This window comes from Oncorhynchus gorbuscha, linkage group LG10 (assembly GCF_021184085.1).
Source record: "Oncorhynchus gorbuscha isolate QuinsamMale2020 ecotype Even-year linkage group LG10, OgorEven_v1.0, whole genome shotgun sequence".
Classification (NCBI taxonomy): domain Eukaryota; kingdom Metazoa; phylum Chordata; class Actinopteri; order Salmoniformes; family Salmonidae; genus Oncorhynchus; species Oncorhynchus gorbuscha.
This window is the reverse complement of record NC_060182.1, coordinates 19487400-19514185: the sequence shown is the minus strand read 5'-3', so window position 1 is coordinate 19514185 and position 26786 is coordinate 19487400. Positions and strand designations below refer to the sequence as shown.

Genomic DNA, 26786 nt, shown 5'->3' with positions numbered 1-26786 from the left:
AGGGGAAGAACATAGGAAGGGCCAGTTCTCATAAATAAACTAGTTAGTGTTAGCTTTGCACAAAAATGGGAGTCCAGAACACAAAACAATTTTACAATCAAATCAAATTAAAACAAGTTTCTGTGCTGGTGGAGGGAAAGCATTACAACTACCTAAAACTCAGGGTATCACATCATCTGTCACATCATCCTTCTCGTAACGAAACAGCTGCTTCCCTCCCAAACACAGCCACATCTCAAACGACCAAAACAAGGGTTAAAAACAGGCATGGAAAAACATGGAGACAATCACAGTTCTCATTGAATCAATCAATTAGCAGGGACTCAATTAGGAGCGCATTGGCTGAAGCATGCACAGTACTCAAGGGTTTTCATCACACCTGTGACACACTCATTTACAATGATCATCCTGAAGTCAGGTGTATACCATCTGTGCTCATTATATAATTTTATTGAAGGTTGCGCTGTGTTGTAAAATTGCGAAACAGATTCTGACTGGGAGTAGTGTTGGGGAATAGTACCACAACATGTAATTCAACTACATTTTGCAGTAGCTTGTTGGCAGTTTAACTACATTCAAATGTTGATGGTGTTTTCAGTAGTTAATGACCGCTGGGCTAGCCGACACACTCACATTGTGTCTGTCACACAGATCTCACTATACTGTTTGATACAGTATTAACAGTGTTAATACATACATGTTCCTTAACTTTGTATTATATGACATTTTAGATTTAGTTATAGTTTTTCACAAGGTAGTTTTGATATAGTGAACTGCTTTTTCAGAGTAACTTTAATTAAACAAACTATAATTATCTTCAGGGTAGCATTATGTAGCTCAACTTTTTCCAGTGTGAAGTAATTGGTAACTTGGTAAACTATATTTCAGAGTAGCTTTCCACACAATGCCTGGGAGATGGTTTATTGTAAAGGCCAAAGTACAAGTAGTAACATTGCTCTACAAAGGGGTGTGGTCTATGCACATCAGTCTTAGTAAAAACTCCAGCAATGTTCTAGGCCTTTCTTATCGAGGGTGAGATGATATAAAGGCAGAGAAAAGCAATTCTGGTCATTTGTCTGAAAAAGCTCTCAACATGAAAAAGCATTCCACCAGTCTGAGGGTGAGACTGCCTGTCCTGGTGCTGGTCCTGGAGGTTCTCCTCCTATCTCTCTACACTGCCTTTGTCACCTATGACAATGATGCTAATGCTAAACTGCAGAACAATGAGACCAAACCCATGGACAACGCACTGTACCGAGATTACCCATACTTTGCTGACATTCAGGTGATGATATTCATTGGATTTGGGTGCCTTCTGGCCTTCTTCCGTCTCTACGGCTTCAGTGGAATGGTCTTCAATTTCCTGACGGCCACCTTCGCCATCCAGTGGGCCATCCTGGTACAGGGCTACTTCCAGTTCAGCCATGCTGGGAAGATCCACCTGGGGGTCATCAACCTGATCAATGCTGAGTTTGCCTGTGCCGTGGTGCTCATTTCCTTCGGGGCTGTCCTGGGAAAGACCAGCCCAGTGCAGCTCCTAGTCATGGCCCTGCTGGAGGTCCCAGTGTTCTCAGTCAATGAATGGGCCGTGCTCAAGTACCTGAGGATCAACGATGCAGGGGGATCGATCCTCATCCACCTGTTTGCCTGCTATTTCGGCCTGGGTGCAACATTTGTCCTGTACAGGCCACGTCTGAACGAGGGTCACGCCAAGGAGAACACCAGCTACCAGTCAGACATCCTGTCAGTTATGGGCACCCTGTTCCTCTGGGTGTTCTGGCCCTCCTTTAACTCGGCTCTAACCCTGAAGGGAGACGACCAGCACAGGGCCATCCTGCACACCTTCATAGGCCTCAGCTCCTCCACCCTCACCGCCTTCGCCCTCTCTGCCATGCTCAACAAGAATGGCAAGATTACAATGGCCGACATCCAGAACGTGACCCTGGCGGGCGGGGTGACAGTGGGGGCGTCGGTGGACATGATGATCTCTCCTGCGGCTGCGTACGCACTGGGTGTGATGGGCTGCATCGCCTGCATGCTGGGATACAAGTACCTCAGCCCCTTCCTGGCCCGCCACCTCCGGATCCAGGACCAGTGTGGTATCCACAACCTGCATGGCCTCACAGGACTCATATCCTGTGCCGCAGGGATATGTGCCATCCTGACAGCCACTGAGGAGGTGTATGGACCCAGCATGTATGAGATCTTTAGCCACAGGGCACCTATGGAAGGAGATCCTAAGCTTCTAGAGCTCCAGGAGTTGATCCCTGGTCTGCAGCCAGGTCTGGGGCGCAGTGCCAGGGAACAGGCCCTCTACCAGATGGCAGCTGTGTTCTCCACTATGGGAGTGGCAACACTAGGGGGCATATTGACAGGCTTTGTGTTGAAGCTGCCGTATCTTGCATCACCCTCAGATGACCTCTGCTTTGATGATGAGCTATTTTTCAATGTTCCGCCTCATTATGATTGTCTGATGGCCCTAAATGGTCAAATCAAAACTGATGATTCGACAGCATCATAGGGTGCTAGCTATGCATTTAGTTGTATAAATAAGTTTAATGCTGAATGACGGTAAAACATTTAAATTGATTAGATAATCATGCAGTTTAGCAATATAATAAATCCTCATTCGTGGTTAATGTACTCTGTGATCCATTTCTCTTTCTTGCACTTTTTTATTTTACATTCCCACATGAGAGGTTTTATGGACACAAACTTGGTTTTGTAACCAAATTAACCATTGGGTTTTTATTTGTACTTATTTTAAGATGTTTTAGTATGCAAGTCTATGTCTCGCTGCTTAATGAAATCCATTTGTCTATTTTAGTGGTTTGTAAAAGTGCGTCATCTCATACTGACTACAGTAGCCTCACACACCTGACTGTTAAATGTATTGAGGTCAGAGGGCTTTTGTTTTCAAGTGTGGTACAACATTGGTAATTTTATGTCAAATGACCTGAGAATGAATACAATTTTGCGGTTCGCAAAAAATTGCAAATGTGGGCACTCAAACCACATGATTATATCATTCATACAATGTAAATTAACATAATACAGAATATTGACACATCCACATAATACAGAATATTGACACTAATTTGATGACTCTATTAATAAAGGAGCTCTCATTTTACAATCCCACTATTGCTTTACACTGTTCCTGCAGTCCTCCTTGCAATGTTTTATTGTGTATACTCAGATTTAGATCATGTTTAGTGGAGTGGTGAAAGGTATTTTACAGCTCCTTAAAGGGTCACAAAGTCTGATGGCCAACATGCAGTAAGCTTTTATGCAACTAAGGTGACCCTTTAGCATGCAAAGAGGCCTTGAGTGCAAAACTCTTAGCTCGGGACTAATATTTTTCCTGGTTAGGAAATTCTCCTGATCTTGTGAATTTATTTCCTGACATCAAACAAGCCAAATTACAGTCGTAAAGAGCCAGACATGTTTATTCACCACAAAAAAAAACCTCAATAAATAAAAGGTTGGCTACATAGCTCTGTTCTATGATCATATCTGTGCAGGGGAGGTAATGCAGTCCTAGGAGGCATTTGTTTTTCACATTTTGGGTGATTTGATCTAATTTTCCGGTAGGTGGCGGTAAAGTACCATATTGAGAAGAGAGAGGCGGTGGAGTCGCCTTTCTAGATAGCTAGGACAAACAACCCCGCCTTCCTCGAGGCTTGAGTGCAGAGCGCCATTTTAGAGAGGCAAAGGAAGTTGTTTTGTGAAACAACTTCAAACGCTTGAACGGGGAAAGAACTAATATAAAGCTAAATACTTTACGGGCTGTTACTGATAATTTCGTTGGTAATACGTAGTCTAGAGAGAGAGCATTTTCTGGAGCGATTATTTTGAATCTGTTGTTGGCAGGAACAGCAGCAGGCGAATCCGAGGTCAAATTGGGCCTATTTTAGAAGGAGGCAACGGTAGTTCGCAGGCTAGCTCACTGGCTGATTGGTTAGCTTGCTAGCTAGGTAACTATTCATTTTCTGGTCACAGAAAAAGAAGCAGACGGGACGGTGGGACAAATCCCTGCGGTAAATTACCATTGCACATCTTCCTCAGATAGTAGTAAACGAACATTGGCTAGTTAGTTAACGCCAGTTACGTTACGAGTAAACATCTTGCTAACTAAATGTCTTAGCTATAGTTCTTAATCAGCTACTGTATGTAGCTAGCTATAACTAGTCTAGCTAACATTAGCTAGCTGTAAGCTGCAGCCTAACGTGTAGGAGTGTTGGTCAAATGCATTGGAATGTTCCACAGTTGATGCTCTGTTGTCAGCTGGGAACTATTTAGCTAGCTAGTTAGCTGCCCAGCTAAAATGTAGTTAGAACATTCAACTAGCTACTGGTAGCTAGCTAACAGTTTTTCTAACTAACGTTAGCTACATTAATATAATAATAATAATATAATACATTGCCAACTAACGTTATATTCTGTGGCCGCAGTATACCTAACGAATTCTATATGAATGTAATGTTTTTAACTTATGACTAAACATGAATTGATTGTATCTTGTTTTCTCTTGCAGGAGACCATGGCAGACGATTTTGACATTGAGGCTATGCTAGAGGCTCCATACAGAAAGGTGGGTAGAATTGCCAGGCTTGTATGTTTTTTTGTGCATTCACTATTTGCTGATCTAGTATCATCTTGCTGCTCAGAGATGTATAAGTTCGCTATTATTGATAGTTAAATGATTGTGTGTGCCTCTCAATGTATGAATGTGGTGTGTGATGCAGTCAGACATAATCCAAAATTCTCAATAAACGCCCATCTATCTTTCTTTGTAGACTTGCCTAATGATATCTCACCTCTACTCCCATGAATTCACCTTTGATTCCAGTGTGAACTGTGAAAAAAGTAAGGTAGTAATTGCGCAATGTATTGATGTACTGTGATCCCCCTAGGACAAAAAGAGCCTCATCTTAGAACATCCTATCACCTGTTCGGTTGCAACAAGGTGAATGCAAATGGATGATAATCAGCGCATTTTACCTCACATGCAAAGGAGACAGTATTTAAAATTTCTGTTGACATGGTAACTAACGGCATTGTTCCACCATGTTTACACCTGTTAGATTGACCGTGATACCAGTAGTTCTGGCACATATTCTATTTATATGCATTGACATTTGTTATGCATCGTTGTCAACTAAGTCGGACCTGAAATAGACCTTACGTGTGTTAGTACTTTTACCCTTACATGTCTTTTCGTAGATTAGTCTACTGACTCATAGTATACGTTGTTTTACAAATCATTGATATGGCTTAAATGTGTAGTCATGATTTTGCAGAGGTCAACAGAGTAAGCTATTGATAACTTTGAAATATGAATACTGTCTCCATGCCCAAGTCTATTGATTCCGATTCGTAAATCAGCATCTTGACTTTGCATGCCTTTTAACACCAGTAATATTCAAAGTTTATTTTCTTATTAGAATTTACTTAAGATTTTCATTTCAAGATTTCATTTCCATGATACATTTAGTTATTGATTTCACCAATAAGAATAGTTTTCCCCTCATGAAATACAAGCCAAAATGGATCACCTCCATTCAGCCGGCACTAAAAGAAAAAACATAGGTAATTTAACATGAGGCTGAACTAGTGGATTTTTTTTTTCAGTTTTTCTTGGGAGTCCATATTACTAAGCAGTGTGAATCCCTGTTTGCTTCAGGGCGAGATGTGTGACAGAGGTGGCATCGAACTCTTACATTCCAAGAAGGAAAATGGGTGAAGATCACTGGACTGGCACCAACCACAGGATCTCTTTTAGTGGCTGTGGGCCAAGCATGGCCTCAGTGGGCTTAGGAACAGATAGTGGTATTGGTACGACAAAGCAGGAGGGGTGGGGTTGAGATGACCAAACTGTTACCATGGCTTACTGTAGCATGCCAAAATGTTAGATACTTTCCCCATACACCTTGACTTTTGGTTGGATTGAGTACTGTACAGTATGTAGTTATAACAGTGGGTGGGGGTGGAACTCTACAGGGGCTGTAGATGGACCACCTTAGATACTTCTCCAAACATATCAGTAATGTTAACAGTATTTTTACTAAATGAATATATTCTGTATTTTCTTGTTCCCTCCCCTTACCCCTGACGACTTGCAATGTTTCCTCTACGTCCTCATGATGTTCTTCTATCGACCCTGCTTAGGATGAGATCAAGTCCTCTAGCGCTAATGGACATGAGGAGCGCAGTAGTAAGAAGTAAGTACTGAGTTTTAAACTTGTGCTATTTGCTAAACCGTCTTCACATTATCTGGTCAGTTTTCTATCTACAGTTTTAATCAGGTTTTAATCATGTAACCATTACAAAACTACATCAGTAATGGACGGAAGATGTTGTTTCAAGTATCTGTTAACTGTATTATTTGATTCAGTGACTTGCACTCTGACAATCTCAACTTGTGTTCCAGGAAAAAGAGGAGCCACAGTAGGAGTAGTCGGAGCCCGAGCTCTGACAAGCGCAGAAGCAAGAGCAAAGACAGGAAGAAGAGCCGGGACAGGAAGAGGAGCAAGAGTCGGGAGAAGAAACGCAGCCGCAGTAAGGAGCGCCGCCGCAGCGGCTCCCATAGCAGGGAGCGTGCCGGGCGCTACAGAGGACGCCGCAGCCCCTTGTATGTATAGAGATCTTCCAATTTTGGCATCCCTTATCTGAGTTGTCTAGTTCCCACGTTTTGGTGGGGAATAGTCTTCTTTATCATTTCATTGTGGGTAATTTATTTTTCCCCCTTTTGGAAGCTGACAGTAAAAATGTTGATGATGAAATGAAACAGGATTTTGTATTTGACAGCGGTATAGTAAAAAAACATCTGGGGTATGGTGGTTGACTTCTATGTGGAAGTTCAGGCATGAGGTGGATAAATAATGCTGTAGCCCTGGTTTTGTCCTCAGGTCAACCCTGTTTACTACTCCTTTCTTCCTCTTTCAGCTGAGTGTCATGTGACTGGGCTGATTAGCCTTTGTGTTTCAAGAGAAGTAGAGTACACAAAGTAGGCCCAAGTGGGGGTGGAGGCTGTTGTAGGGCCCATTTTGACCGTCGCCTTTATGAATGAGAAAGTGTTCATCATTCCTACTATGCTGCTGGAGACGTTTCCTCCACAGATAGTCAGTGTGTCCCTGAAACTTAATGCCGAACACATAGGCATGAATTGTACTCTTAGGCATATTAACCTACTCCGTTGAGGTCATTGGTAATTGAATATACACTTAACACATATTATACACTTAACACTTATTAAAAACCAACACAGTTTGAAATATAATCTTCATCAGTAGTAGGCATACATACTGAGCTGAACCTTGTTTTACACCCCTAGTTTGGGGCCGAAATTTAACGGTGGTCCAGGAGGGAAGATTGGCCCACCACATGCCAACAAACTAAGGTTTTTATGGTTAAATTCTTTGTGATATGACGTGTTGGTGGTTGGCTGTCTTGTCATTAAAGTATTAATGTAAAGTCTGTTAGTCTTGGAACTAACTCTTGTGATTGTTACTTTTTTTTTCAGTCGTAGGCGCTCAAGAAGTCGTAGTCCCTTCAAGAAAGACAAGAGTCCAGTAAGGTGAGATACACAGCTGGATTGTCTAGTTAGAAGCTCTCGTGGTTTCAGATCAGTTTTGTGAACTGGAATTCTTTTCTCACTGTCCATCAAAAACGTGTTTTTCTGTTTTCTTTTTCAAGGCAACCAATTGACAACCTGACCCCAGAGGAGAGGGATGCCCGTACTGTGTTCTGTATGCAGCTGGCAGCCAGAATCCGACCACGAGATCTAGAGGACTTCTTCTCTGCTGTGGGGAAAGTCAGTATTCACAGTTTACACACATTTTAAAGTAGAAGCCTGAAATATGTCAAGATCAAGACTTTATTTTGACAAAGCATTTAGCTAATGGTCAATAGGAAGGTGCTCACTCCTGACACACTATTGCTATTTTATCCCCTGTAGGTGAGAGACGTGAGGATGATCTCCGATAGAAACTCCAGGAGGTCAAAGGGCATCGCCTACATAGAGTTTCTGGAGGCGAATTCCGGGTCCCATTGGCCATTGGCTTGACTGGACAGAGACTTCTTGGAGTGCCCATCATTGTCCAGGCCTCTCAGGTAGTTGATTTAACCATAACATTTTTAGAAATGATGGAATTAGTAAATGTGATGTCACCTTTCACAACTAACTTGGCAGATGGCATAGACTCACCATTTTTGTGTGTGTGCAGGCTGAGAAGAACAGAGCAGCAGCAATGGCCAACAACCTTCAGAAGGGTAATGCTGGCCCCATGCGGCTGTACGTGGGCTCTCTGCACTTCAACATCACAGAGGACATGCTGCGAGGCATCTTTGAGCCTTTCGGAAGGGTAAGGAGGAAACCCCATTACTTGTCATGTATGTTAAACCTGTTATGGCTGCAATCCCGATACAGGGATCGATATGACAACTACCAGTGAAAATAGAGGGCGCCAAAATTCAAACCACAGAAATCTCATAATTACAATTCCTCAAACATACAAGTGTCTTATATCATTTTAAAGCTATTCTCATTGTTAATCCCACCAAAGTGTCGATTACAAATAGGCTTTTCAGCGAAAGCACTACAAACTATTATGTTAGATCTCCACCAAACCACAATAAGCACAGCCATTTTCCAGCAAAATATAGCCTTCACAAAAAAACAGAAATAAACATAAAATTAATCACTAACTTTGAATTATCTTCATCGGATGACACTCATAGGACGTCATGTTACACAATACATGCATGTTTTGTTTGATAAAGTTCATATTTAAAAAATCTGAGTTTACATTGGCGCGTTAGATTCACTAGTTCCAAAAATATCAAGTGATTTTGCATAGCCACATCATTCAACAAAAATACTCATCATAAATGTAGATGATAATATAGTTATACACATGGAATTATAGATATACCACTCCTTAATGCAACCGCTGTGTCAGATTTTTAAAAACATTAAGGAAAAAGAAATGCATACAATAATCTGAGACTGCGCTCAATTTAAAAACACCACAGCCTCAAAGATGGCGTCAATATAAACAAGAAATTACATGATAAATATTCCTTTACCTTTGATCTACATCAGAAAGCACTCCAGGAATCCCAGGTCCACAAATGTTTGTTTTGTTCGAAAATGTCCGTTATTTATGTCCAAATACCTTCTTTTGTTCGAGCGTTTAGTATATATATCCAAATGCTAATTCTGGTCAGCGTTATATTGGACAAAAACTTCAAAAGGTGATATCACCGGTCGAAGAAACATTTCAAACTAAGTACAGAATCAATCATTAGGATGTTTTTTTTAACATATAGCTTCAATAAAGTTCCAACTGGAGTATTCTTCAAATCAAAATCAAAATCAAATTCTTTCTTGTCTTCGTGAGCAATGGAATGCAAGTGACTTCCATGAGGAAAAAGTGAGGTCACAAAATGGCTGCTTGATGGACATCTGATATTCTGCTCTCATTCACTCCAACAACAGAAGCCTCATTATAGTTTCTATTGATGGTTGACATCTAGTGGAACCCCTAGGCAGTGCAACATCATTTATATCTCAAGGGGATTTCATTGGGGGCTCTGGTGAATACGCTCAGATTTTTTTATTTCAACTCAGGATTTTGCCTGCCAATATGAGTTATGTTATACTCACAGACATCATTCAACCAGTTTTAGAAACTTCAGTGTTTTCTATCCAATACTACTAATAATATGCTAATATTAGCAACTATGACTGAGGAGGAGGCCGTTTGATATGGGCACCTTTCATCCAAGCTACTCAATACTGCCCCTGCAGCCATTAAAAGTTAACCTCAATTTTCCACTAACTCTGTTGTATCTAACTGGATGTTGTTTTCCTTAACAGATTGAGAGCATACAGCTGATGATGGACAGTGAAACTGCACGATCCAAAGGATATGGTTTCATCTCAGTAAGTTCCTGATTCCAGAAGTGTGTGTGTGTGCCATGTTATTTAGCGAATTTCTTACTGGATGCCCTTGTTTAATTGTAGTTTGCAGATGCAGAGTGCGCTAAGAAAGCATTGGAGCAGCTGAATGGCTTTGAGCTGGCCGGACGGCCCATGAAGGTTGGTAACGTGACAGAACGCACCGACTCCTCCACCGCCAGCTCCTTCCTGGACAACGATGAGCTGGAGAGGACGGGCATTGACCTGGGCACCACTGGGCGCCTGCAGCTCATGGCCCGGCTGGCAGAGGGTGAGCTATTAGCTGATGTTTTTGAGTGAATGTAGTTTCTTTTGTGCTCAAAATTGCCATTGGGTTTATTTGTCAGCAGTTAGTAAAAGTTTAGCTTAGTATTCAATATCTCCACCTGTTGTGATGAAATGTAAAACCTATTTTATCAACCAAGGTGTTGTTATCCCAGTTGACCTCTAATCACTCCAGTATGTGTGCTCAAGTTGTTTTAAATAGCATTGAACAGACTTGATGCTAATGAATACTTGTTTCCCTCAGGTACTGGTCTTCAGATTCCTCCAGCTGCACAACAGGCTCTACAGATGAGTGGTTCCATGCACTCCTCTTCAATCCACTTCGGCAACATGGCAGCTGGTACAGGTAGTCACATGATCTATACTGTATGTAACATGTCACACTACATATTGTGGAATGAACTACTCACTGGCCTCTTCTTAAGACACGGCAGACATGCCTCTCCTCAAAGGAGAAAAGTTCAAAACCTGTGATTTTGAATTTTAAGCTTTATTGATACCTCATGCTAATGTGAAATGTACTAAGTTTGCTTTGGCTGTTGATCATAACTAATTCTAGAGGTACATAGCAAACGAGAGATGTCAGACCTCCATTGGCAGGATGGTTTCCAGTGAACGATGAATGCAAAGTGGGTTCAAATGATCTGGAGACTGCGTGGGTTCAAATGATCTGGAGACTGCGTGGGTTCAAATGATCTGGAGACTGCGTGGGTTCAAATGATCTGGAGACTGCGTGGGTTCAAATGATCTGGAGACTGCGTGGGTTCAAATGATCTGGAGACTGCGTGGGTTCAAATGATCTGGAGACTGCGTGGGTTCAAATGATCTGGAGACTGCGTGGGTTCAAATGATCTGGAGACTGGAGACGTGGGTTCAAATGATCTGGAGACTGCGTGGGTTCAAATGATCTGGAGACTGCGTGGGTTCAAATGATCTGGAGACTGCGTGGGTTCAAATGATCTGGAGACTGCGTGGGTTCAAATGATCTGGAGACTGCGTGGGTTCAAATGATCTGGAGACTGCGTGGGTTCAAATGATCTGGAGACTGCGTGGGTTCAAATGATCTGGAGACTGCGTGGGTTCAAATGATCTGGAGACTGCGTGGGTTCAAATGATCTGGAGACTGCGTGGGTTCAAATGATCTGGAGACTGCGTGGGTTCAAATAAACTGCTTCTGTGACCACCAGTATTTGATCATCTCAAATGTACCACCATAAGACTTCTCATCCTTTCTCACTATCATTTATCTTTTAATGATCTCTTCCACATTTATCTAATGGATCCACACGTGAACACTAAATGCCAATCTGCCATTGCCACCAATACTCCTTTATGTGGTATGTTCATCGCTTCTGACCACATCCCTGCAACAACCTGCCATGTTGTCAGCTTTTGGTGAAAGACATCTGAGACGTACTCTATCTGAAAGATGTTTTCTTCCCTCACTATGACACTGCGTGAAAAGAGCACATTGAATATAATGGGCAACTGGTGGGAAACTTATAATGAGTTGGCATCATTCAAGTCAACCTGTGTGTTTTGTCTTGCCAAAGCCAGCAATTTATCTTACTAAGTGAATGGACACTTACAACTTGCTGAAACACTATAATGTTAGATGGAATGCTGATATTGAACTAACATGCAGAAACCGGAGAACCTTAGCTTCTCTGTGTTTGCCTTATGCTATGGATGTCCACCTGTAGCAACTAGGTCTAATGGTATGATGTGCACTGCAGTGTAGTAAGTAAATGGTCTTGGCTATGCTCTTCGTCTATTGTGCATCTTTCCATCCTCACAACCTAAATAATTTCCCCTTTCCAGCCTAAGTGCAAGTTTTTAACTTCTCTTCTTCTAATATTTTAGACATACAAGCCAGGCTGAACCCACCCCCTGAAGGTGAATGTGAAAGATTGGAGTGCACAATTTATCAAATCTGCACACAATTTAATGCTCATCTAAAATAAATCCTTTCAAGTTCTCATGTTTCAAACCAGAGTGAAATCTCCCATGGTCCTTTTTTCTTGTTGTGGTCTGAAATCATTGCTGTCATGCATACTGAATTCACAGTATGCATATAAATGCTTTTCTTGTTTAAGCCAAATAAGATTCTCAAGCTCTCTATACATCTTCTCTGGTTTTCTTGTGTGTAACTACATTTTGTCCAACAGTACATTGAAACAACATGGAAGAAAGACCAGTCCTGTACTTTTACATGTATTCATTGGTTGCTTGTTTAAAGGGGGGTGGTAATCAAAATTACTAAGTCAACCTGATGATTAAGTCAGATGCAGGGTTGGGGTCAATTACAGTTTGTTCAGGAGCTGATGGTCAATTCAACAGACAGGAATTCAACTGCACTTGACCCCCTGGTCAGAAGGACCTCTGTTAATGATGCTGTCATCTCCTTTTACAGCTGTCGCCAACCCTGCCATGAACCTGGGTCCAAGCATGAACCAGGCCATGAACCTCCCAACTCAACCACTGGCTACACACTGCCTACAGCTGTCCAACATGTTCAGCCCACAGTCGTAAGACACTACTTTCCCCTTTTCATTTCATGATGGCAGAAAACCATTATTTTAGAGCTTTGATTCACTGAACTAGGTTCACAAATGCATCACCAAATGTAAGATTAGGGTACAATTGTGGAGATACTAAATAACTGTCAACTCATTGATTATGGCTGTTTCTGGGAGCCAAAAGGGCTTAACTTCTCATTTCATGAAGCTGGGTTAGGCGAGTCATTAGTTTGTGATGAAGGGGTTGAAACGTCCTGCCTTCTTTCCAGGGAAAATGAGCCTGGTTGGGACATCGAGATTCAAGATGACGTCATGGAGGAGTGCAACAAACATGGTGGAATTGTCCATATATATGTCGACAAGAACTCACCTCAGGTAAGACCCTTTTAAAATGCACTATAGAGGTGGATAGTTCTAAACTGGTCCAGCAAATTATGCACTTTGCCCCCCAAAAATTAGGTGCTGCATGTTTTATATAATGGTAACATTTAGAATGTTACGTTAATTTCAAGATCAATTACAGCCTTGCGTCCATCAAATTGTCTGTTGCAGATTGCCAAGTGCAGACTATTTAAAAAAAAAAAAAAAATTATGAACCCAAGTCTCTATGCAGTTATTTCAAAATGTTAAGCCATGTACCCATGTTTGTACTCTGTTGCGGGTCTTTGTTTACTGAAATCCATACTTTTTAATAAAACATTAATGAAATACAGCCAGTGTTTCCTTGTTGAGATTCAATTGGCACATGTGCTAAGTTGCCATCTTAGCAATGAGGAAAGAGTCAGTTGTATTTGATTTCAGCAAACAAAGGCACGCAACAACCGAAGCCAAACATGGGTACACGGTAAGGGTGTAAGAATTTACATTTTGAAAGTATTGACTGCATAGCAAGTCTGAGGTTCATTTAAAAATAAAAAGCTAAAGAAAAGCTCTAGTCTGCGCTCAACTCTGTGGATTTGAGGTACTTGGGCAATGTTGCAGATCGATAGATGTTTTATTGCCCTTATCTTACCGCTTCCTTTCTCTTATAGGGCAACGTGTATGTAAAATGCCCCACTATCCCAACAGCGATGGCTGCAGTAAATGCCCTACATGGACGGTGGTTTGCAGGTGTGTATCCTTGTACCAATGCATTCTATAGGGTCATTTGATATTTACATGCCTTGCATTTATATCAGTTATGTTTGTGGCATGGAATAATGGGAAGTAATTAAAACAAAACTGTACCATGTTAGCACAGAGTTTCTAAACCCAGAGGCACAGCATTGCAAGACTACCTTGAACGCTTGCCAAATTTCTTAGCTGATAATTTAATAGAAATGTGAAGGCACAACCTAGATTCGAGCAAATGTCTCAAGTAGTTGAACATGTTATTACTCCAACCTTGTAAAAGTGACAAACTGACACATTTTAGACAAAAACAACTTTTATATTGACCTTTGATTTGACGGCCTGCACATGCAGTTTGGCACGAGACCACCGTTAAACACGTTGTCTCTTTCTACGCATGAGCTTAGTTAGCCAACATCGCCTACAAGTGTGATCAGGGATTTCTATAGGCTAAATGCTTCTCAAATCTTCCTACTTTCTTTTATTTTAGGTTCAAGTGAGTTGTGCTGCTGATTTATTAACATTTTTTATCTCTAGCTAGAATGTTTTTTTTTAGAAATCTGCTTTCTACATTCATAAATAACTTGTTCATGTGTTAGACAAGTAATGATGCAAGTTTTTTTTCTTTTCTCCATAGGTAAAATGATCACTGCGGCGTACGTACCCCTCCCAACCTACCATAACCTTTTCCCTGATTCAGTAACGGCCACCCAGCTACTGATGCCTTCGCGGCGATAAGTCTGCCATGCATGGAGTAGATGTTGCAACGCCTGTGGGCTTCAAAATGTACATAATGTTTGCTAATATGTTGGGAACTTATTTACCAGAGTAGCAAAATACTGCACCAGTCCACCCAATCTTCATTCAGAAATACAAAAGGTTTTGAAGGATATTTGTTTTATTGTTCAATCTGACAGCCATCAGGCTGAGCTTGAGTTCTGTATCCGCACATTTCTGTTGGTGCACTTGAGCAAATTACGTTGTGTGTTTCAACCTGCATTGCGATAAGGAGTTGTTATACAGTGGAAAGTGGGTACTAAGTACATTTAAGTTGAAACTGACCACAAAAGAACCCATTTTGGGGACAACCCCACCTAATTAACCTCTGATTCTAAGTGCAGTTTGCTCTGTCCTCATCCAATTACCACTTATCATTGTACGTTTTGTCATTCAGTTCGGCTTTAGAAATTGATTTGCCCAGTAAGTTTTTCAGTTAATGTGTTAAATGAAAAGAACAATGCCTACAAACACACAAAAACAGATCTATTTTTTTGTTAACAACTTCAAGGTATTCATTGTGTTTGAGATCACTAAGTTTTTAACATTTGTAATCAAGACTTGATTTTGTAAAAACTCTTGATTTAAATTTACTATCAAAATAAGTGATTTGGGTGGTTCAATGTGATGTGCATTTTGTCTTGTTGACATTGGATTGTTTCATCTGGAATGAAGGGGGATGTGAAATATGTGTTTGTAATAAAATCCTAGTTTACAACAGCTGGTCTTGTGGTTTACACTCAGACCTTTCAATAATTACTGTTTTAATTAGAGGTTGACCAATTATGATTTTTTTTCAACGCCGATACTGATTATTGGAGGACCAAAAAAGCTGATACCGATTAATCGGTCGATTTTTATTTATTTGTAATGACAATTACAACAATACTGAATGAACACTTATTTTAACTTAATATATCAATATCTATTTAGCCTCAAGTAAATAATGAAACGTGTTCAATTTGGTTTAAATAAAGCAAAAACAGTGTTGGAGAAGAAAGTAAAAGTGAAATATGTGCTATGTAAGAAAGCTAATGTTTCAGTTCCTTGCTCATAACATGAGAACATATGAAAGCTGGTGGTTCCTTTTAACATGAGTCTTCAATATTCCAAGGTAAGACGTTTTAGGTTGAAGTTATAGGAATTATAGGACTATTTCCTTCTATACCATTTGTATTTCATTAACCTTTGACTATTAGATGTTCTTATAGGCACTTTAGTATTTCCAGTGTGACAGTATTAGCTCTCCTCGCTCGAACCAGCAACACAACGACAACAGCCACCATGGAAGCTACGTTAATCATGCAGAACAAGGGGATCAACAACTAGAAAGCCTAGAGCTAGTGACGTTTGAAATGCTATTAGCGCGCGCTAACTAGCTAGCCATTTCACTTCGGTTACACCAGCCTCATCTCGGGAGTTGATAGGCTTTAAGTCATAAACAGCGCAATGCTTGAAGCACAATGAAGAGCTGTTTCAATGAATGTTTACAAGCCTGCTTCTGCCTACCACCGCTCAGTCAGATATTTAAATGTTTATATGCTCAATCAGATTATATGCAACGCAGGACACGCTAGATAATATCATCAACCATGTGTAGTTAACTAGTGATTATGATTGATTGTTTTTTATGACAAGTTTAATGCTAGCTAGAAATTTACCTTGGCTTTACTGCATTCGTGCAACAGTCTCCTTGTGGAGTGCAACAAGAGAGAGGCAGGTCGTTATTGCGTTGGACTAGTTAACTGTAAAGTTGCAAGCTAGTATCCCCCGAGCTGATGAGGTGAAAATCTGTCGTTCTGCCCCTGAACGAGGCAATTAATCCACCGTTCCTAGTCCGTCATTGAAAATAAGAATGAGTTCTTAACTGACTTGCCTAGTTAAATAAAGGTATAAACAAATCAGCGCCCAAAAATACAGATTCCCGATTGTTATGAAAACTTGAAATCGGCCCTAATTAATCCATTCCGATTAATCGGTGGAACCTCTAGTTTTAATATACAGTAATGCTTCAATTCACAAGTGGACATATTCCTACCCACAGGTACACCATGGATATGGTACTGACAGAGAACTCAATACATTTAGCAGTAAAGTACTGGCAGAGTTTGAGAAGTTTTGTACTTGGAACTTCAGATAATCTTGACCACTTTTTGCCAACTCACTATTCATTCCCTTTAGACTGCACTAACTCCCATTAATGCCAATTATGAAACTCGCATCAAATAATGCCTGACCTTTGTCACTAGGCTCTAAAGAGAATTTCTTATGACAGTGATGCATTCTAGTAATAACCTGTTAGTCAGGCCCAAAAGACTTCTAAGAATGTGAAATGTCAGAGTCCCCTAAACCCATGATAAGATGTTTGTGTAGAACTCCCCAGGTCAGCAGTGATTTGTTGAAACTTCAGACTTCAATAAACATGAACCCATAACCTCACACCCAAACTTTGGTCCCCTTACTGTACTTTGGGTCTTGACATTAGACTGGGACCCTTGTGAGTACATGGTCTTATGCATTTATCCTATGTGCTATTGCTGTTTTCCACACCATTGACTATAAGAAAGCCTTCTAGCCCCCTTCAGAGGGGTAAGACATAAACATCCATTCAATAGGACACATGTTCAGTGCTCTATGTATCCACTTTCAGGGAATAGGAATGGTTAACAGTAGGCATGGGTTACTTTTGTTTTTCTTGATTAATTTCAAATCAGAGTATTTGATACATTGTCCTTTGTGTTTTGGAAACAAGTACTATTGTGCCTGAGAGATGATTAGCAGTGACAGGTTCATCATTGCGCTGTGATTCTGCACCAGAGGCCACAGGGATGACAGCAATGACTTAATTGAGGCTTTATTCAAGAACCTAACAGTGGTTCTGTTGGCCCTCAATGGCACCCTGTTGTACACCTTCACCAACGTGACCTTCCACAGGTACAGGATGTACCTGGAGCTAATCAATGATAGCATCATGTCTTTCACTGTGCTCTTGATTGTCTTGACCTATGTATGCCCTTTCCTAAATTTGTCCGTGTATATATTTCTCATGAAACACACCTCTGAACTTCACAGTCATGTCTATTGAATGCTTTGTAGCCATCTGTCAACCTTTACAGCCTCTGATCTGAACAGTGAACATGACCTATGTGCTTATCACATGTATTTGAGTTGTAGGGGCCATCCCGGTCTTCATGTCATCATTATTGCCTTCATCCTCAAGCCTGTCATTTTTCTCTACCGGTAGGATGTGCTATCATAGGAATGTCTGACTCAGTTCACAACTAGAACACCAAATATGCCGCCAATATCCTTTACCTGTGCTTTGTGTGGATCACAATGATCTACACCTACTTCAGTGATGTTTTCAGCCAAAGCTGCAATCTCAGATCCCGTTTCAGCCAGAAAGGCCCAGATGACTATACTACTGCATGGGGTGCAGCTGCTAATCTGTATACTGTCATACATCACTCCGGTCATGGACAATGCATTCATTAGCCTCTTCCCCAAGTTCCACTTTGTCATACTGTTCTACAATTACATCACAACTGACATGTTACCCCACTTGCCCAGCCCTCTCATCCATGGTCAGAGATCAAGAGTTTAAGAAGCTCATTAAGGAGTCCCTTTGTAGAAAAACAGATCCAGCGGTGAAACCTTTGAGTAGAAGCCAGAAATTAAAAAGTGTACCGTAACACCAATTGTTGCTATACTGCACACCTAAAACAATCTGCTCTGCAATGTTGTATTGACCTTTATGAAAACACTTATTAAAATGGTGACTGGCCAGTAATGTACTGTGAATTACTTTTGAATTCAGCTCAAGATTTTGATTGTGTCCATCACTAATAGCATGTGGTTTTTGGGACATCCAGGCACTAATTCCTTTCTAAATATGACCCCCTCTTGCCTCAAGCTTGTTTTCACCTCAGATCCCCTTGGTGTATTAGGCCATTATCCCACTTCGCCACGGAATTACAGTACATCAATCCTTTCCACTATAGTCTATGGATTGGAACTGATCACTAATCTGTAACAGCAATATTTAACGAGATTTCAGTCCACAGATCCATGAAGCACAACAAATGAGAAGTGATATACAGGTTCAATGCACAAAACACCAAGACTTTATTTTCTTATTTTACATTTCTTTTTTAAACAAAAAGTAGAATAAACATAACCCATTGCAAACAGCTTTTCTTCCCCATAGATATACATTAATTAAATTCTCAGATTTGAATCAAAAGTGCCATTTACAAAACTTCCTTTCTCCCCCCTTTACAAAATTTTACTATTTTTTTGTTCGTTTTAACTTTTTCCTCCTTCAGCGATTTCTTCGCAGAGTCCTGGAATACATGTAAAATCCAAATTCAGTAACAACTGCTTTACAGTCACAAATGACATGAGTATGGTCAATTTTGGCAGAGTAACTACTGTTAACTCATTATAACCTAACCTGAAAGGGTTCTCTACTTCTTAGGAGAGTTTTCCTTGGCCTGGTGGGCTTGCAGCACAGCTACCGCCTCATCCACCTGGAGAGAACAGTGAAGAGAGAACGCATGGGATTAGCATAACAACAACTATGACCATGATAACACACCACCAAGAAACTCCAAACAATCATAAGTGGCTTCCTTTTTGCATGTAAAAGTTGATCTGAAAGGACAGAGGGAATGGAAGCTTGTCGTACCTTAGAATGCAGGGACTCGGGTGACTCCAGCATGTGCAGCAGCTCAGAGTTGTCAATCTCCAGCAGCATCCCAGTGATTTTACCAGCCAGGTTGGAGTGAAAGCCATGGATCAGAGGGTACAATCGCTCACCTGCAAACCAAGGGAAAGAGAACAAATTAGATTGAGGAGAGTGCCAGTGAGGCATCTCAACACTCTCCAATATAGGATTGACTGCAGAACATCATAGATCATGAACACTCCCCAATAACATTCCAGTTACATACCAAGCAGCTGTTTCTGCTCCATGAGAGGGGCTGCAGCCAGCATGGAGGCAGTGAGGGGTTCCTGGCCTCTGACATGCACCGCTGGCTCCATAATCTGCTGGGTAACAACCTTACAACACAGCAGGAAAGATTCAACACAATGCAATACACATTACCACTGGGATGGACCTCTAAAAGAACAGTCGAGTAAAATAAAATTACACAGCTATTGCATGGAAAGGATGCAATTTACGAGATTACCTGCTGCACTGCCATCGGTGCGGGCATAGTGATGACCTGCTGTAAGTTCCTCACCCCTGATGAGTATTTATACTGGGTGCCTCGGACCATACCACCAGACATGCCTGCCCGACCTCCTGCTGTCTGTGTGCCAATGTTAGCTGGAGATGGGGGTGTCTGTTAGTTACTGTTCGGTTTTTGCATCACAGCAAGTATATGTTTTGAGTAAGCTAGTGTGTATCCCTTACCCATCCTCTGTGTGTAGTTGATGATGCGTGGAGCCTGGGTGGAGGCCTGTCTGACGGTGCTGATTGGGGTGGAGGCGCGTCGGGGAACAGCAGACCTGACAAACTGGCCCGAGTAGGGTGCTGACAGCAACACAACACATGCCATGTCAATAGGGCATCAAACACATTTGTGTAACAAATATACATTTTAGAGTAGCAGAAATGCTTTAGTCATATACTTATTTTAGCTCCAATATCTCAAAAACATCTGCCTCCGACTCACCCTGTGGTCTGGGTGGCTGTGCAGCCCAGCGAGGAGATGTCCTCATGGTGCTCGCAGGGTTCGGGTTGTAGAAAGTGCGACTTGGAGGCTACAAAAAAACAATATCTTACAGATAAAAACATCCCCTTCCAGGCCCAGCCCACTCCCATCAACCGTACTACAGACCTGAGGCACAGCAGACATGTAGTAGCCTGCCTGCTGGTAGGAGTCGATGACTGGGCCAGGCATGGTCCTCTGCATGTATTTGTTGGTGAGGATGGCCTTCCGCTCCTCCTTGCGCTGGGCCAGAGCCACGTACAGCGGCTTTGTGGCCACAATGCGGCCGTTCATCTCAGTTACCGCTTTGGTGGCCTCCTCGGGAGACGAGAAACAGACGAAGCCAAAGCCCTTGCTGTGGCCCCCGTCCGTCATCACCTGAGTGGAGGAAAGAGTTAGAGAAAACCATGACGTTAAGAGGTGCAGAGATATTACACGGATCCAGACATGATTCTTTCAGCCTTTGTGATACATCATTGGATAGCAGAAATGACTACTCATGAAAAAGTATGAGTATTTTTCTACCTTGGCACTGGTGATGGTGCCATAAGGGGCAAACTCCTTCCTGAGTTTCTCGTCATCCAACCCATCATCCAAGTTCTTGACGTACAAATTGACCCCCTGAATCAACAAGAAAATAAATTATATTAAATATATTTTTCTTAAGACCACAGGTGTGCACTTCCTCACAGTACCTGATAGCGGTGGATACGTTCCTGTTTAATCAGCTCAAACTTGCGTTTCAGCTCCCCCTGTCGCTCCATCCTCTTCTGAGCACGGCCCACATACAGAACTCGGCCAGGAACGAGTTCTTTCCCATTCATCTCCTCAACTGCCTAAAAGCAGTCCATCAAAGTCAACTCAAAATGCCACATTTTAGATGTCATGTTCCCCATTTCACACTATGACAGCCTGCTGGTTGATAAGGAGATGGCACATATGGGAGCAACTTTAGAGTATTACCATAAAATCCCAAATACAGACCCTTTGTGCATCCTCATGGTTTTCATAGTTTACAAAGCCAAATCCACGAGACCGGCCCCTTTCGTCCATCATCACCCGCACACTGAGGGTCCTGCCTAGGAGTCCAAGAACAGAGAAGGAGCCCAGATTTCATAAGCTTTCATGCCAATCCACCCAAAACAAAATCTGATTGCATGGATGTTCCAGAATGTTCATTTAAATCAAATAGCTATAACATCAACCACCACTTTGTACTAGTGCCCAAAGAAAGGAATAGAATGTCAAAGCTTGTCATATGTCCTACTTTCAGGATGTTCTTACCAAATGCAGAGAAGACCTCCTGGAGTTTCTCATCACTATAGTCGTCGCCAAAGTTCTTGATGTACACATTGGTGAACTTCATGGCTTTGGCCCCAAACTCAGCCTGTCGCTCCTTATGGGACTTAAAGTGGCCAACAAAACTGAACCACACCCGTCACCAGGGACAGTTGAGAAAGAGAAATATAAAACTACAATCAGTCTTGTTACAAAATATCAAACAAACTGCTCCACATCCCAGAATATCAGTGTGGAGACTTAATGATTTTCTCACCTTGATAAACAGCACTACTTGTAATTATTGAACTGCTGAATGATAATCTGCTGCCTATGCTTTTTCATAGCTTAATTTAGAAAGTCTTGCAAGTCTCAACTTTGTGGTCAACAGACCAAACATTTAAAAAAAACAATTTGAATAAAGGACAGGACAGGAACAAAGGTCTACCATTTCCCTCACCTAATCGTGGACAACTGACATTTCCCCCCCAGGAAATGGGCCTTTGGGTCTGCAATGCCAGAGTCACTACCTGTCTCTAGCCTGAGCAAAGAATATGAAAATGTTATCTGCAAAAACGTGCATCACTGTCTGAGAATGATACAGCGTTGACCAAATCAATAGTCCCTCCTCCTCCCTAACCATTACAGATTTCCTTTGCACTTCCCCTACTTACATCTCACTAAATTCAAGGTGGTTTATATATTGTTTGAAAGAAATGTAAATAAAATAGGGAAGAAAAAAAGGTACCTTACAGATAGAATAAACAGCTCTTGGTAGGAATTTGTTCACTCACACTTTCCGGTCATTCAATAGCATTCCATTCATGGTATCAATGGCACGATTGGCTGCCTCTTGGGTTTCAAAGTGAACAAAGCCGTAGCCTTTGGAGCCATTCTCATCACACACTACCTGAAATGAAAAGTGCATGTTAGAAATGATGTACAGATCAATTATGCCCAAACACTCAAAGACAAGAATGCAATGTCTACCTTGCAAGACAGAATATTCCCAAAGGCTGAGAATGTGTCATACAGGGCCTTGTTGTCAATGGACTCGTCCATGTTCTTGATAAAAATGTTTCCAACTCCTGACTTCCGTAGCCCTGGGTCGCGCTGAGACCACATTATTCTGATAGGCCTACCCTTGAGGACCTCATAGTTCATTGTATCCAGAGCACATTCCGCTGGGAAAAAAATGACACGTATAAAGAGAAATACAGCATCAGACATCTGCTAATCACACACGTCCATTAATAACCTAATATAGGATTTAAGTTGTGTATTCATTGGAATATTAATCCATTAGCAGGATTATTCTTGAAATCCCCTTGATCAAAGCAAATAGCTACTTTAATGTAGTTGACCTTTGGAGTGGCTCTAATTAAGAGAACTCTCATATGGTGCGAGTTGCCATCAGCTTATCACTTTATCCATGATTGATACAGAGTAAAAATCTGATCACAAAAATAATATTACCATCAGCGGGTTGCTGGAAGTTGATGTATGCGTATCCTAGGGACCTGCGAGTGATGACATCACGGCAGACACGGATGGATGTGATGGGCCCAGCAGGAGAGAACTTCTGGTAGAGCATAGCCTCTGTGACGTCAGGATGCAGATCCCCTACGTAGAGGGAGGCCAATGGGTATGACTGACCACTGCTGTTCATCCTGCAGACAGAGATAGTGAAGATCATAGAGGGAGGGGGTGAAACTGGCAGACAACAAAATCTAACAGCCAGCACGTTTACATGTGCAGTGATAATTCGATATTAAACTGATTACGGCAGTAGGCAGAGTATGAAATAGTCATGTAAACATCTCATCTTAATCAGCGTAAGGTAAAAATCAAAGTAAGCATATGCCTATTAAAACACCTGGTTTTCATTGACTTCTGTATTATATGAAGTTGCCTACAAAGTGTGTAGGCTAGTTAGGTTATCTGACCTTTGGCACTTGAGACACACGGTCTGTTTGTAGTGTGGTTTTCATATAAGCACTTGGGTTTCCAACTACACCCATTATTTATTTAGTATCTGTATTGTTGTCTATCGCTTGTTTTCTTTGGTGCAAATAAATAAAACAAACTTTGAGTGGCTGTGAGGGGAGGGGTCACATAATGGAGTTCACCAGTTGAGGATCAGGATGGCCAATCAAGGCGTTTTTAGGGCAACTCAGTTCTGTCTGAACTAGTTGTGGAGTCTATACTAACACCTGACCTTCCATAAAAACTTCACTATTGTTACACAACAATGACAACCTCACGATGACGATCACCAAAGTTTACTTTAGCTATTTAACATGATAGTATGAGTATTTCTGCTCTCACATGGCCACCACTGGGAGTGTAAAGGTTTGACATGGATTCTCCAGTTACCTAAAGTAGCGACCTATTAACTTCGCTAGTTAGTTAGATGCCAGTACATTTGTATTATCTCGTCTTAAAACAAGTAAACCTAAAAGATTGGATCATTACAACAGGTGTACGGTCTATCCTTGACACATCACAGCCTTGCTAACTAACATTAAATGTTAGCTAGCTATTTTAGCCGCTTAGTAGTTGAAACAGACTACTGAGTTGTAGAAGGCAGTAAGTTAACGTTAGTGTAAACCATCAAAGAGTTCGGCATTTGTTTGAAACCCAATGTGTTTGCTAACATACAATGCCAGCTACTTTAGCTACTAGCCAAGAAGTTAGTAATTGCCAATCAAACCCAGCATCACTAACGTTAATGGAAATTGAAATAAATTGCAGTAAAAATACATTTATACAGATATTATTGTAGAATGTCTTACCTTATTGAATTGGCCAAGGTGGAAACAACTCAAATTCTTTAATTTAAAAAGTTCTGGCCTAAAACTTAGTAAAATGTTTGTTTTAATTTGATAATTGCCGTGAAACACCTGCCTTTTCACTCCGCGACCATGAATATTCTTCAATGACCTATTTATAAACTATGATAATGACACGGCCCGACTAATCCTCCGCGTGAAAAAGTAGTCCATGTTATTGAAAAGCTACATTCTGGGATTCAAAAAACAACAAAACTCGTCCCGCCACTCAATTTTGCATACTTTTGAAGTATATATCTAGGCTAGCGAAGTGTGAAATTGACCACTGTTAATTTGCACTTTGCAAAGACCAAACATTTGTTTCAACAATTAAATGAAGAGTTAAAACCAATGATGTAAACAGTTTATATTCAGGTAAATGCCAAAATAAAAAACACGTAAGAAAATGAGGGATACGAAGCAGACGCTTCCACACAGGTGTGGTTCCTGAGTTAATTAATCAATTTAACATCCCATCATGCTTAGGGTCATACATAAAAATGTCCAGTGGCCCATTATTTCGGCAAATATGAATAGAAGAGATCTCAGTGACTCTGAAAGGAGGGGTCTCAGGATGGGCAGGGAGATTCTGGAGGAGCTCCTGAAACAGCATTTTCCATCAACAATACTCCAAATGATGGAATTCCGAATGGTGTCACTATAGAGATTTGATTAAATGACTAATTCTATGGGTGTGTATGAATGTATTCCAAGGCACATTGAAGTTCTGGCGGCTCATGGTGGCACAAAGCCCTATTAAGATACTATGTTGGTGTTTCCTTTATTTTGGCAGTTACCTGTACTTCATTGGCAAAACACACTTTGCTGGAGTGTGGGGTTGCCCTGACTTGACTACACACATTTTGATTTACATCTACATTCAATAATTTGGGAATTGTACAACAATTTACTTTGTAAATATTGTTAAAATAAAGATGACCTTTACCTTAAACAACTTTTCAGTTTCCTAAATATGTACAGTAAGTGAAACTAGGATGGTTTAAAAGACATATCTACAAGAATACTGCTCAGTAAAAACAAAGCAAGAAAGGCTGTTCCACATTCACCAATTGCCTTTTTATATATTCAGAGGATTTTAACTCCCGAGTGGTCTATTGCACTGCATCTCAGTGCAAGAGGCGTCACTTATAGTACCTGGTTCAAATCCAGGCTGTATCACATCTGGCTGTGATTGGGAGTCCCATAGGGCGGCGCACAATTGGCCCAGTATCGTCCGGGTTTGGATGAAGTAGGCTGTCATTGTAAATAATAATTTATTCTTAACTGACTTGCCTAGTTAAATATGTTATACTCAGTATGTGGTGCATCTTTAAGAAAACAGACTGACATATGTAGTCGTGTCTTACTCTATGTGGGATGCATGGTATTGTGACACTGCTTCTTACTTGGGTTGTGGTATGGGTTGGGCCTCCAATCTGATGCTTCACAATGGCCGTGTTCAAGAGGATCAAAACCATAATGAATGCATAAACTGATCTATAAATAATAAGTAACTTATTGATGATGCAAGTTTCTTCATAGATCAGTCTGTCAGCAATCACCTGCACTGTCAAACAAGCCCGATAAATTGGACAGCAATTCCTTCTGAGGGTCATTTTCAAAGCAGTAATGTTCAGGGGCAAGTAAGCAGAAGTATGACATTATACCGTTCGTTACCTTTACAAACCTTGATTCATACGTTTTAGATTCTAAAACATGAGAATTGAATGAAGACTCTTGATTGGTCTAAGATTAATTTGAACTTTTTGGCAGTCTGAAACAAAGTATCCATAAGAGACAGGAGAGAAACCCAGGCACAGAAACATTGGAGAAAACAACCGCTTTAAGAGGAATATTTTGCAAGCAGGGTTGATACAGTGTGATAAGACATTTTCAATTAACGTTGAAAAAGGTTACTGTAGGTTTTACAGAAAGATGATAGTCAATCTTGCAAAATACAAGGTACATTTAAGCACATAAAATTTTCATTGTACCGAGTTCAAGCAGCGCTTGATCTTGAACCGTGAGTTACACCACTAGGACAATAATCCACAATTTGTTCAAAAAGAGTTCTGCCTTTCAGAATGCCTAATATAATTCTGGTGGAATGTCTTATGGAGGAAATCTAACATGGCGAACGAAGGGGCCCCTTAATCAAACCGTTAAAATTGTGATCATGATTAGAGCAAAACACCCAGATGCCAGTGTCACAATATAGCCTGCCTCCTTTCTGTATGAGCAGACAGCAGAATTGCACTGTTAGTTAAATACAGGATTGTACTGCGTGTCAGAACTTCAAAAGCAA

The 26786-nt window shown here is 41.1% G+C and overlaps 2 protein-coding genes and 1 pseudogene across 7 annotated transcripts; 2 read left to right on the top strand and 1 right to left on the bottom strand.

Moving 5' to 3' along the window:
- The first annotated feature begins 1000 nt into the window (after positions 1-1000).
- On the top strand, positions 1001-6225 carry LOC124045647 (ammonium transporter Rh type B-like). 3 transcript variants are annotated; one of them, XM_046365106.1, is made up of 4 exons: positions 1001-4040; positions 4538-5592; positions 5687-5838; positions 6172-6225. In XM_046365106.1, the coding sequence occupies exon 1, from the start codon at positions 1094-1096 to the stop codon at positions 2519-2521; it is 1428 nt and encodes a 475-aa protein (XP_046221062.1). In that variant the 5' UTR covers positions 1001-1093; the 3' UTR covers positions 2522-4040; positions 4538-5592; positions 5687-5838; positions 6172-6225. The 3 variants fall into 3 exon arrangements, with proteins under 3 accessions (XP_046221062.1, XP_046221063.1, XP_046221061.1); XM_046365107.1 differs by lacking the exon at positions 5687-5838 and having other exon boundaries at positions 4538-4594; XM_046365105.1 differs by having other exon boundaries at positions 5687-6225.
- On the top strand, positions 3899-15375 carry LOC124045646 (annotated as a pseudogene). Its single transcript, XR_006840882.1, has 16 exons — positions 3899-4040; positions 4538-4594; positions 6172-6224; positions 6434-6634; positions 7337-7402; positions 7526-7579; positions 7699-7816; positions 7961-8115; positions 8229-8366; positions 9884-9949; positions 10031-10235; positions 10494-10595; positions 12663-12777; positions 13038-13143; positions 13800-13878; positions 14516-15375. The product of XR_006840882.1 is annotated as an RNA-binding protein 39-like (transcript).
- Positions 15376-18756: 3381 nt separating this feature from the next.
- LOC124045642 (embryonic polyadenylate-binding protein-like) lies at positions 18757-26316 on the bottom strand. 3 transcript variants are annotated; one of them, XM_046365093.1, is made up of 17 exons: positions 24446-26316; positions 23127-23320; positions 22641-22834; positions 22445-22560; positions 22111-22191; positions 21657-21796; positions 21357-21451; positions 21089-21208; positions 20898-20993; positions 20502-20750; positions 20337-20424; positions 20075-20194; positions 19848-19987; positions 19608-19716; positions 19343-19473; positions 19109-19184; positions 18757-18998 (listed from the first exon to the last, which is right to left on the bottom strand). In XM_046365093.1, exons 2-16 carry the CDS (start codon positions 23317-23319, stop codon positions 19122-19124), a joined length of 1935 nt encoding a protein of 644 aa, XP_046221049.1. In that variant the 5' UTR covers position 23320; positions 24446-26316; the 3' UTR covers positions 18757-18998; positions 19109-19121. The 3 variants fall into 3 exon arrangements, with proteins under 3 accessions (XP_046221049.1, XP_046221047.1, XP_046221050.1); XM_046365091.1 differs by having other exon boundaries at positions 21068-21208; positions 24446-24916; XM_046365094.1 differs by lacking the exon at positions 22111-22191 and having other exon boundaries at positions 21068-21208; positions 24446-24909.
- Positions 26317-26786: the final 470 nt, after the last annotated feature.

Coding starts and splice junctions, on each gene's coding strand:
- LOC124045647 (XM_046365107.1), top strand. CDS start 1,094: ATGAAAAAGCATTCCACCAGTCTGAGGGTGAGACTGCCTGTCCTGGTG.
- LOC124045642 (XM_046365091.1), bottom strand. CDS start 23,319: ATGAACAGCAGTGGTCAGTCATACCCATTGGCCTCCCTCTACGTAGGG. Junction 22,561..22,640: donor GGAATATTCTGTCTTGCAAG/GTAGACATTGCA, acceptor TTTTCATTTCAG/GTAGTGTGTGATGAGAATGG. Junction 20,195..20,336: donor ACAGCCACCCAGACCACAGG/GTGAGTCGGAGG, acceptor TGTTGCTGTCAG/CACCCTACTCGGGCCAGTTT.